The sequence below is a fragment of the Meles meles genome, chromosome 10 (genome assembly GCF_922984935.1).
Source record: "Meles meles chromosome 10, mMelMel3.1 paternal haplotype, whole genome shotgun sequence".
In the NCBI taxonomy this organism is placed as follows: Eukaryota; Metazoa; Chordata; class Mammalia; order Carnivora; family Mustelidae; genus Meles; species Meles meles.
Window position 1 is genome coordinate 5,001,033 of NC_060075.1, and position 12,001 is coordinate 5,013,033.

At 45.2% G+C, this 12,001-nt stretch overlaps 1 protein-coding gene across 13 annotated transcripts in view; it reads left to right on the plus strand.

Annotated features, from left to right (window-relative positions):
• Positions 1-12,001, plus strand: part of KMT2C (lysine methyltransferase 2C) — a 272,443-nt gene that overhangs the window by 89,368 nt on the left and 171,074 nt on the right. For 11 of the 13 annotated variants that reach the window (XM_046020447.1, XM_046020451.1, XM_046020450.1 and 8 more), the window contains exon 3: positions 10,571-10,712. In XM_046020447.1, coding sequence (XP_045876403.1) covers positions 10,571-10,712 — 142 coding nt within the window. The remainder of the gene's footprint in view (positions 1-10,570; positions 10,713-12,001) is intronic. The other 2 variants (XM_046020448.1, XM_046020460.1) reach the window with 1 other exon arrangement.

A 12,001-nucleotide genomic window follows, 5' to 3' on the forward strand; every position in this document is an offset into this window, starting at 1 on the left:
CTGCCTACTTGTGACCTCTCTCTCTGTCAAATAAATAAATAAAATATTAAAAAAAAATAACATATAGTAACTCAAACTACAAGAAAGAAGTAAATCTGTGGGTCAGATCCAGAGGTGAGATGGGTTTAAGTTGAACTAATTCACCCTTACTCATGTCACAGAGTGCCTGGTTCATTGCATCTCTCTGCACTTTTCTTTTCTTTTCCTTTCTTCTTTCTTTGTGTGTGTTTCTTTTCCTTCCTTCCTTCCTTCCGTTCATTCATTCTCCTTCTTTCTTTCTTTGTCAGCTTCATTCTGTGGCTGGAATGATGGAAGCTCCCCTTGATGGAAGATGGTTGCCGGCAGTCTTGGGTGCTACATTATTTCTCGTCCATATCAAAGCAAAGGGAGCATGCATGTGTATCAGCTAAACAGTTCTAGGACCAGTTTATTTAGATCCTATGTCTGTCTCTAACCAAGTCCATTTCAAAAGTAAGATAGTGTGTGGAACCCTAGTACAATAGAGCTCACTCCTAGAGACAAGAAGGGGAGCACAATGATGGCTTTAAGGGCAGAGGCAAAGAATGGATGCCAAAAAGGCAACTGTGATGTCACTACATGGGCCCCACTTTAGATGATGTCGTAAAGATCCTTCATCTGCTCCTTCACTGTTCACCTGCTTCTTTGAAGGGCTGGGGCAGGCGGGCAGCTCATTTTATCTGCTGCTTTGATCTGCAGATTAAATCCACAGGTTTGGTCCTGCCTTTTTTTCTGGAATGTTTTCTTCCTTAGAATCTTTGAACATTTTTTCCCTTCAGTTTTGTCTGTCAAGTAGTAGTGAGTATGCACATTGTACTGTTACTCATCTTCCTTTATCGCTCCTGCTGTTTTTAGATTTTTCTGTGTGTTTTCTGTAGTTCATCCTCTACATACTAACCTCATTTTCAGAATTGTTGCTTCATGCAGGTCCTCTTGTTTGTAGTTCTGCAGTTCCTTTTTTTTTTTTTTCCTTTTTTTTTTTTTTTTAATTCATTTCAGCTCACACTCTTCACATGCTTCAACTCTGTAGAGGTTAGCAGTTTCAACTCTAGAGCCAGACTGCTTGTGTTGGAATCCAGACTCCCCTATGAATTATATTTTTCTTTTAATATTATTTTTAAGAAATCTCTACACCCAATGTGGGGCTTGAACTTACAACCCTGAGGTCAGGCGTTGCATGCTCTATGGACTGAGCCAGCGAGGCTCCCTTCTACTAATTGTATTCTTGAGCAAAGTTCCTTGTTCTCTTACCTTGCTTTCTTATCTGGAAGGTGGAAATGTTCATAGTAGCTGCTGTTGGGAGATACGCCCCCCTGGTCTCTTGCACTTGACCTATCTTCTTGTATATGCCAAGAACCTTATCTGGGCCGTTTCTCAGGGTTCTGTTGCAGTGAGTAGCCTTGAAGAATGAGGCACTGTTGGGAGGCCTGGGTGGCTCAGTGGGTTAAGCCGCCGCCTTTGGCTCAGGTCATGATCCCAGGGTCTTGGGATTGAGTCCTGCATCCAGCTCCTTGCTTGAGCAGGGAGCCTGCTTCTTTCTCCACCTCTGCCTGCTTATGGTGTGCTCTCGCTCGCTCTCTGACAAATAAAATCTTAAAAAAAAAAAAAAAATGAGGCACTGTCTCCCTCTGGGACAAGGAGCAGACATGTTCAATGCTTGCTATAAAAGCAGCGGGTTCCCTGTGCTCTTCGTTCCTTCCTTGTAACGCAGTTCACTGCAAGTACAGGCATTCGTTTGGGCTCATGGTGTGGCCCCCATAAGACTTAGGGGCCACAGAGGAACTGACAGCAATATCCTCATGTTCATGTTACTTGTTGGGCAGTGAGTAATAAAGTGCTTTGTCTTAGATCCAGGAGTCTGTGTTTTCTGCCAGCATTATATGACAGACTGACTTAATAACTTGTGTAAAATCCCAGACTTAGAAGCTGTCTTCATATGGTTGTTGTAAAGTTTCAATGAGTGAACACATGTTAATCACTTACAGCATTGCTTAGGACATAGTAAGCATGTACTGAAAGTTAGCCATGAAGGTTTTCTTTCAGTATTCTTTTTGTATTCTCTGCATGGAATTTTTAGGCCTAAATAAAGATAAGGCTTAGAAGATTCAGGTTGCTGTACATAACTATTATATGGTGAAGATACATGTTGTAACTCATCGGTTTTATTAGTTTTTTGTATTTTTTCTTTTTTTAAGATTTTATTTATTTGAGAGAGAGAGTGGGAGCATGGAGCACATGGAGGAGAGGGACAGAAGGAGAGGGAGAGAGAGTCACAAGCAAACTCTGTGCTGAGTGCAGGGCCGGATGTAGGGCTCAATCCTGCAACCTTGAGGTCACTACCTGAAACGAAACCAGGTGTCCATTGCTTAACCAGCTGTGCCACCCAGGTGCCTCTAGTTTCTTGTATTAATTGCAGATAATGAATATCCATTAATAATCCATTAATAAAAAAGTCATAGAACATTAAACAAAACCCTTTTAATAACTGAATAAAACATCCAGAGAGCAGTTGAATTTTAACAATTACTATTTTATTTATTTTTAAACATTTTATATATTTATTTGACAGAGAGAGAGAAAGAGAGAGCACAAGTAGGCAGAGTAGCAGGTCGGAGGGAGAGGAGAAGCAGGCTCTCTGCTGAGCAGGGAACCTGATGTGGGGCTCGATCCCAGGATCCTGGGATCATGACCTGAGCTGAAGGCAGCAGCTTAACAACTAAGCCACCCACAGCCTAACAATTACTATTTTAATTAACATCACTGTCTTCTTTGGCTCTTGATAGCTGTTGGACACGTAGTCTTAATCATTTTGTACTGCATTTCTAAAAATCACATTAAAATTATAACAGTGATGCATATTTGTGAAAATGTATTGAACTATGGATAAGTATAAAGAGACTAAGTTATCCTTAAAGTGTTAACTCCAAGAGAAAACCAGTATGTCACATTTTTGTGTATTTTTGGTTGCTTACTTTTTAAATCTTTACATGGCTCTGTGAAGGTAGTGACTATCTTCACGTTATTAGTGTCAATATTTTACGTAGTTTAGTGAATAAAGATAGGGTAACTGTTTCTAATATAGTGCTAATTCTTTAGCTGTACAACACATTTCGGAAGTAGTGGCTACACAAGATTCAGCAAGATGCAAACACAATGTAAAATAGAACTGTCAGAACGCAGGCTTATTTTGACCACTGCTGTTCAAAAGAAGGAAAGGGCGTGATGATACAATTTCTTAGCTACGTTTTGTTCTGTTGTCTTAGGATAAAGGAAGCATGAAAGACATCACCATTCTGTGGAGTGAAGGAAGTTAGGAGAGAGAAATAATTTTTATTCTATTTAATGTTTGACTAAAGCACAGAGCTAGCATTTGGATAAGAAGTAGACAATGACTGCTTGTTTCACTAACATAATTAGTAAATACTAGCCTGTTTAAAATATTTTGTATGTTTTCTCTGTGCTTTTTGTGATTCTTTATGTATATTTACACAATAAGATTTGTCGGCTTGCTTGATATTAATTACATCACGTGTAATTAATTGAGCGTTATTGGGCATCATCCAGATTTTGCTCCGAATGGTTTGTAGAGCAGATACCGTGCCTGTGTCTGTAGAGTGCCTTGTCTGGGGGGTGTCATCGGCATCCCCCGGATAATGTTTTTAAATGAATAAAATAAAATACATAAGATTGCGAAGATAAAAGATTATATTGAAATATTACCAAAATAGTAAAAAGCCAAATTTGTAATTTCATAATGTTTTTAAAAATTTACACTAAATTATAAATCCTAATATAACTGTAATAATTGCCATAAGTTTCAAGTCGTGATGAGGGTAAATGATATTGTGGAATGATATCTGCAAACACTGAATGTGATAAGAAATCACCGGTTTTCTGTTGGTGACAGAGTTGTTGCCCTATCACTCTACGTATACATATATTCATAATGAAATGAGTTTTTAGGATTCTGAATTTCAAAGGTTACAAAAAAGATGAATTTCTCCCTCCCAAGATCCTAGAACACCTGATTAAGTAAATATATTTAAAAAATATTTTATTTTTTAATATTTTGGGTGGGGGGTGGGGTAGAGGGAGAAAGAGCATGAATTTCAGGCAGACTCCATGCTTAGCGCAGAGCCTGACAAGGACCCTGAGATCGTGATTTGAGCCTAATTCAAGAGTTGGATACTTTTAAATGACTGAGCCACCCAGGTTGCCCATAAAGAAATACACTTAAAAAAAAAAGATTTTATTTATTTATTTGACAGAGATGACAGGTAGGCAGAGAGGCAGGCAGAGAGAGAGGAGGAAACAGGCTCCCCGTGGAGCAGAGAGCCCCATGCGGGGCTCGATCCCAGGACCCTAGGATCCTGACCTGAGCCAAAGGCAGAGGCTTTAACCCACTGAGCCACCCAGGCGCCGCAAGAAAGATATTTTTAAAAATTGATTCAAATATAGGTGCTTTGAAAGAATGTGTTATGTATTAGTAAGAGAGGCCATAGCAGGCTCAGGAATATTTCCGACATCTCAGTCTGTTCTGTGAGGCTGGTGACTTTACGGAATATATTTTTAGGATATATACAAAGAATGACTTAACCTTTGAGGGCAATAATTTCTTAATTGTCCAAAATCAAAGTGTATTACTTCCATGAACTTGCCAGGAGGTAAATGCTCTCTTTACGCCATACTCTGTCTCAGCACAGCTTTGAAAATAAACAGAAATACTGTTTCAGTTTTCATTTCATATTCTTCATATTCAGCAAATGACTCCTCGGTAACACGGTGCTCGTAAAAGATTAACGTTTGCCTTTAACGTTCATCTCTTCCGGAAGCCTCTGTGCTCTGAGAGCCTGACCCGCAGGGACCGGAGCAGGGCGAGCCTCCCTGCGCGGCCGGCGGCCGGGCCTGTCCTGCCTCCGTCCCCGCGTCCCCGCGGCTTCCTGGTCGCCTGTGATCTCCGGCTCCGGCACCTTCCCGAGTGGCGTTTCCTTGTCTCTCTCGTCCTTGATGCCATGTCGGCTCTTACTGTTCTTTTTTACAAGAGAGGAATTAAACGAGAGAACTCTGCGGCGCACACCTGTCAGTCCTTTCCGTTCTACTTGGGCTTCGAATGCGCTTTTGAAGCCTTCGCGAGCCCTTCTCCCACCTCCGCCCTCGACTCGTCACACCCGTGCGTCCGTCAGGGCCGTGCCGCTGCGCGGTGCCGTGGGCCGTGCCGTAAGTCGTGCCGTAAGCCGTGCCGTCTGACGTGCGGTCCGCCGTGCCGTCTGCCGCTGCGCCGTGCCCAGATTCGGAGGCGAGAGAAGTCCTGACGCTGTCACAGAGGCTGGCTGCTCTTTGAGCAGAATGTGGTACCCAGGAGTTACTCAGTTTTGTTTGGTAAAAGCCATTCTGAAGTCTCTCTTTAAAGCTCCTCAGCAGAGAGCGGAAGCTGCCGCGTCCGTGCTCTCTCCATTCTGACTTTCCTCGGCGCGTTGCCACCGCGTGTGACCGGACAGCAGGAGTTTGGAGTCCTCGTGGGCGCCCCCAGCGGGGCGGGAAGGTCGATAGACGTCGTGTGCGGGTGTGGAGAATCCGGCCGGCCGCCACGGACCGACCCTTACCACGTACTTCGGCCACTGGGCCGCGCGCTCCGCGTGGTATCTGTTTCCGTCGGAAGACAGCTTCGTGCGGGGGGTGGTCGCCATCTTGTAGGTGATTCGCGGGCTGAGCCTGAGAGGAGCTCCCGGCCGGGGTCCCACTCGCAAATGCAGATTCTGGGCCATTTGGTTCCAAGCCTTTGATTTTAACACACAGCCCACGCTGAAACAGCACCGAAGCAACTGTTTGGGACTCTGAGGAAGTCGTGGGAGGAGTGGCCTCGTGTAGGGACAGCGGTTAGAGCTGCTGTGCTGCTGCAGCCGCCGAGGTGTGCGGAGGTGTGCGGTGTGCGGTGTGCGGTGTGTGCCGCCGCCCGGCCGAGCGCGCAGCCCCCGCTCCCCCAGGAGCGCCCTTCCGCGGGCTGCGCTCTCCGGTGGCGTTTCCTCTGCACACGGGCCACCTAGTGGTCCAAGGTCCCACACAGGTGGGGCCGCCGGTAGCACCGTCTGTCGTCCCCTCGGTCGCGCAGACTCTCCTGGCTTTAAACAGTTCGGTCACCGGGGCGCCTGGGTGGCTCAGTGGGTTAAGCCGCTGCCTTCGGCTCGGGTCATGATCTCAGGGTCCTGGGATCGAGTCCCGCGTCGGGCTCTCTGCTCTGCAGGGAGCCTGCTTCCCTCTCTCTCTGCCCGCCTCTGTCTACTGTGATCTCTCTCTGTCAAATAAATAAATAAAAAAAATTAAAAAAAAAAAAACCAAAAACAGTTCGGTCACCAAGTAGCATTGCCTTTGGTTTAGGTCAAGGTCAGAGTAAGGAGAAAGTTACATGGATTATTTTATATCAAAGAAAAACATAACATGGACGTTTTTTAGTGTAAGAAGTGCCCGCTTACTCCCATGTCATAGCTCAGACCGCCGGCATCGGAACGAACAGACGGCGTGAAAGGCCAAGGCTCCGCAGAGTGGCAGAGCGGCCGAGCCGGGCCGTTTTTCTGGAGCGGCTGTAGCTTCTGTGCATGTGGCACAGGCACAGCACAGGCATTTCTGGTAGGAAACGGTGGGCAAGCCACATCAGAACTCTCGACTCGGTTGTCGGTGAGTTTACAGTCCTTCCACCAGAGCATTTCTGGTTGACACCTCCCGCTGGATGCTCGGCGACATCATTTTCGGCCCGAGCAGTCTGTTTCACATTCTGCGGCGAGGACTTGGGCTGGGAGAAGAGAGAGACCCGAACATCAGTTTCATTGTCCTGGCTCGACCTTGACAGATAGTAAGATCTCATGTATGCTGCTAGACAAAGAGGGACAATTTCAAAAGAGGTTCTGTCGTTATGTATCGTTTCACATAATTAGGGATACTTTTTTTCTGTTTTTATTTTGTGGCTGGAACGGCTCCCTAGGAAACAGTCATAAGATTCCTCTTTATTTTTCCTTATTCCTTAAAAAACAAATGACTAAAACAAAATCCACACAAAAAATCCAGCCCAAACCCAGCAGCCCCTGCTCTGTTTTTAGCAGACCCATGGATCATGGGCAGATCCAGTAGCAGGGACAGCTGGAAGCAGGAGACCAGGGCGAGCTCGTGAAGCCTGCCTTAGCACCACTGTCCTTGTGGATCAGGCCTGTTCCAGAACCCATTAGGGAGAAAAACCGCTCTCGAGTCTGAATCTGTTTTTTGCCCCTCTGAAATGCAGGGAGCCTAATTTCTAAAAGTTGTGTACCCGAATACCTGCCAGCCTACCATTAACCTTTGTGTTTAACCTTGCCATCTCCTTCCGATCTAATTTGAGAGAGGAAGAGGGAGAAAGAGAACGAGCAGACAGACATGGAGAGAGACGGTCTTCCTGCTGGTTTCCCCTTAGTTATAAGCGACAAAAAAAGCTCCTAAAAATATTGAAAGTGTTAGGTATTTTCCTTTTGAGGGAGATAAAAATAAGAACGTAGTTGGGGGGTGCCTGGGTGGCTCAGTGGGTGAAGCCTCTGCTTTCGGCTCAGGTCGCCATCCCAGGGTCCTGGGATTGAGCCCCATGTCAGGCTCTCTGCTCAGCAGTGAGCTTGCCCCCCCCCCCCCCCTGCCTACTTGTGATCTCTGTCTGTCAAATAAATGGATAAAATCTTTAAAAAAAAAAAAAAAAAGGGGTCAGTTGATTTCCAAACTCCAGTATTACTGTTCTCATTGCCAGGTCACCAGCCCACATTTTAAGTGTTTGTTAACGGCAGTTCCCCACTCCTTTGTTAGTTGGGGCATGGGTTAAAATGCTGCAAACAGAGACCCCAGAGTATAGCAGCGGTGTAAACAAAACAGATTCATTTTTTTTCATGCACTATTTCTGAAAGTGAGAGGGTCAGTCAACTTTGCTCCCGGTGGTGGCGTATGGACCTAGGCTCCTTTCATCTTGTTTTCCTGCCTTTCACGAGAACCGTGTTCTCGTCTGCAGCACTGCATCTGGGTTGCTGATGTGTCTGTTCTGTCTGTGGGAAAGAGGAAACATAACAGTCTATGGCAGATCCCTTCCTTTTAGAAGTTGCATGGCCAATTTTGGTCCTACTGTATTGGTGAGAACTTGCCACGATTAGCTACAAAGAAGGTTGAGAAAATCAGTTTCTAAGAAGTTCTGAGTTTATCCTTTGTCCACTTTCCTGCAGGGTCATGTGCCTTGTTCAGGTTTCATGATGTAAATTCCGTGCATGTTCCAGATTTGAGCACCCATTTATGGACCAAATCCATGTATTTTTTTTCAATCCAGGATGTACTTTTTCATTTTGTTCATGATAGCATTTGTTGTGTAGCAGTTTCATATTTTAATATAATAAAGTTTGCAAATTGTTTTATAATCCTTTGATACAAGTGTACTTCATATTTATGGATTTGATTCTAGGTACTCTGTCTCAGTTTTGTGGCTGGGGTAGACAGGACAGACAACATGATTGATAGGCCCACAAGCACTTGATTTATGGTCCACGTTACTATTTCAATTTAAGAGAAAACAATGTTATTTTAAATAGGAGAACCAAAACTGTCTGATGCTTTATTTCATCATTCATTTCATGATTTGACAAGACTTACAATTATTTGTAGTTTTTCTAACTGAACAATTAATAGTTCTCAAAGGTATTTGTTAAAACACTTACCTAAACTTCATTATGAATTTAGCAGACTTTGATAGTCATAAAAATGGGAAAGTCAGATTGGAGAGCTGATCCGAGAGATATGAGATCAAATTTGGTGTGGAATGTAGTGTTCCAGCTGCTGGATATGTCCCGAATGCACTCGAAGCGCGGTCTGCAACTCAGGACTGGAGCCAGGGCTGCAGGTGTCAGCGGATGACCATGAAGTCCAGAGGAGACTCTTAAAACCTGGATAATCATTAAGTTCTTCAAGGAGAAAGAGTAGGGGTGCCTGGGTGGCTCAGTCGTTAAGCGTCTCTGCCTTCCGCTCAGGTCATGATCCCAGGATTCTGGGATCGAGCCCTGCATCTGGCTCTCTGCTCAGCGGGAGGCCTGCTTCTCCCTCTCCCCCTGCTTGTGTTCCCTCTCTTGCTGTGTCTCTCTTTGTCAAATAAAATCTTCAAAAAAAAAAAAAAAAAAAAAAAAAGCACATAAAGGACACCCCGAGGGCTATTCCCACATTTGAGGTCTAAAAGAAACCAGCTTGTGGTTTCTTTGCAGGTGAGATGGAGAATTTTATTTAAAAAAAATTTTTTAAAGATTTTATTTATTTGATAGAGACAGTGAGAGAGGGAATACAAGCAGGGGGAGTGGGAGAGGGAGAAGCAGGCCTCCCGCTGAGCAGGGAGCCTGACGTGGGGCTCGATCCCAGGACCCTGGGATCATGGCCTGAGCTGAAGGCAGATGTTTAACCAACTGAGCCACCAGGTGCCCCGATGATGGAGAATTTCAGATGACTTTACAGAAATCATGTAGACAATAGTTACTACAACCGGAACTCCAGAGCAGGTCGTGGTGACTCTGAAGCTTGTAGTAGTATGACTCCTGCTTATAAAAGTTAGGAAAGCCTTTCACTGAGGAGGAGGTTGTCCTTGGTGCCCGAATTCTTAGGAAGTTTGAAGACTTGCGTGTCTCCCTGGATTGTTAGTTCTCTTGCTCTCAGTGGCGGTGGGAGAACAGCATTGCAATGGGGGATGCCCATTAGGAAGGTAATGGAGTGTGGCCCCTCCAAAGTCCCATTTCGTGAATTTTATTGAGAAAAGGAAGGAAAGAGAGAAGAAGAGTTTGAAGGACTGTAAGTGCTTTGTAGTTGTTTCTTTGGTTTGGGGTGGTGGTGTGGAAAGGTGTGAGTAAATTCCGAGTTAGGAAAGAAGGACCGACTAGAGCGTGGAATGGCATCAGGGCCCTGTAGAGGGCCGTGCCTGTTCTCGTCCAGCGATGCCGGTGGCTAGACGGTTCTTAAGGAGATGTGTGATGTTGTGCGTGATGGTGTTTGTTGACTTGCCTCCTTAAGAAGGTGTGTGTGAGGTGTGGGGTGTTTGGGCTTGGAGTCTTGAGAGTAAACGAAAAAGGCAGTGGCGTCAAGACGTGCTCTTTTCAGTTATTTACCTGTAGAATAACGATTAATTAAGGCTGTAATGATTGTTTTAAGTGAATAATAGCTTTATTTATTAATTGTGAAGAACCTTTTTTTAAGCAAGTCACTTTTTGAAGAACATTTGTTCTATGGATGAACTGCTATGACCCTACAAATTAGGTTCTTAACAGTTATTACTTAGATGAAACTCCGCTGAGTCTGTTGTAAAGTGCACAGAAAGAACAGTGGGCGAGTTTCCCGTTATTCCGATGACCGCGTTGCAACAGAGAGTGAAAAGCCCGTCACGGACGCGGACCGCGGCTGTATTAGTGAGGTGTGCCCGTTGCTCTTTGAATCTTTTTCCTGTGCCATGTCTGCTTTCGAGGTAAATTCACCAAAGATGGATTTCAGTGTGAAAATGACTTTTTATATCCTCTTGTCCACTATTAAGCAGAAATCAAAGAGCAGTCTGCGGAAGAGGATGCCGAAGCCGAAGTGGACAGCAGCAGACGGCCGGTGCCAGCCCTTCAGCGCTCTGTGTCGGAGGAATCCGCGAGCTCCCTGGTCTCTGTCGGTGTGGAAGCCAGAATCAGGTTAGTGAATGAGTGCAGCTGCGGGGCAGGCGTGACGGCAGGGGCCGGCTAGAGAGAGAATTCAGAGCGCAAGCTCGCTTTTAAATATGGAAGGGATTGGGACGCCGGGCTGGCTCAGTTGGCTATGCGACTACCTGCAGCTCAGGTCACGATCCCGCAGTCCTGGGATGGAGTCCCACATTGGGCTCCCAGCTCCATGGGGAGTCTGCTTCTCCCTCTGACCTCTCCTCTCGTGCTCTCTCACTCTGAATCTGTCTTTCTCTCTCTCTCTAAAATAAAATAAATAAAATCTTTAAAAAAATATGGAAGGGATTTTATTACTTAGTAATTGTAGATTTATGGCTGATGCCTCTGTGTGGTGTTGAGGTAAAGGGTGTCTGTGAGCTTAGGTGATTGTAGAACAGACCCGTAGAATAGCACGTTGTACCCTTCTCTCCGCAGAGCAGAACAGAATCACCAGCACTCTGGTCCTAGCCAGAGAAAGAACTCCAAGCTTTTAGTGTAAGGATTGAGTTTTGATACTTACCTGTAAACTTTTATACTCCTGTTCCTTACTCTTTCTTTATTCCTTAACAAAAGAAATAGAGGAGGTTGTAACCTACCTGTGTATACTTCAGCTTTGAAGTCTCGGGGTTTTTAGACCTTATTTGAAAAACATGAGTAACACTGTGAAACCATTTCTCAGTCGAATACTCCCATCTTCTTGAAATGTTTTCTTTCCGCCTTTGGCGCCCCTGCTTCCTCATCTTTCGCTGGCTTCTGCAGAGACCCCCTGCTTTTAAAATGTTGCGGTCCTCAGGGAAGTCTCCAGCATGCACACCTTCATCTCTGCTCCCTCCCTGGGGGTGGGCCTGCAGTGTGACGGCAAAGTTGTCTGTGTGATGAGCCCCATATTTGTATTTCTGGGGCTGACCTTTCCCTGAACTTCAGACTTTCCCATCTGTCTGTCTGCTTGACATCTCCCTTTGGAGGTATAATGCACACCTCACCCATGCATGGTGTGTTCCCCGTTTCAGGGAAGGTTTGAAATTCTCAAGGTTAAAGAGTAGGGTGAAAAATAAAATAGTCCCCAACACACTTTATCCATTACTACTGCTTTATTTTTCTTCTCTTTTCTCTTCTTTTCTTCCTTCTTTCTTTCTTTTTTAAAAGATTTTATTTATTTGAGAGAGAGCATGAGCAGTGGGGAGGGGCAGAGGGGGAGGGAGAAGCAGACGCCCCGCTGAGCAGGGAGCCCAATGTGGGGCTGGATCCCAGGACCCTGGGATCATGACCTGAGCTGGAGGTAG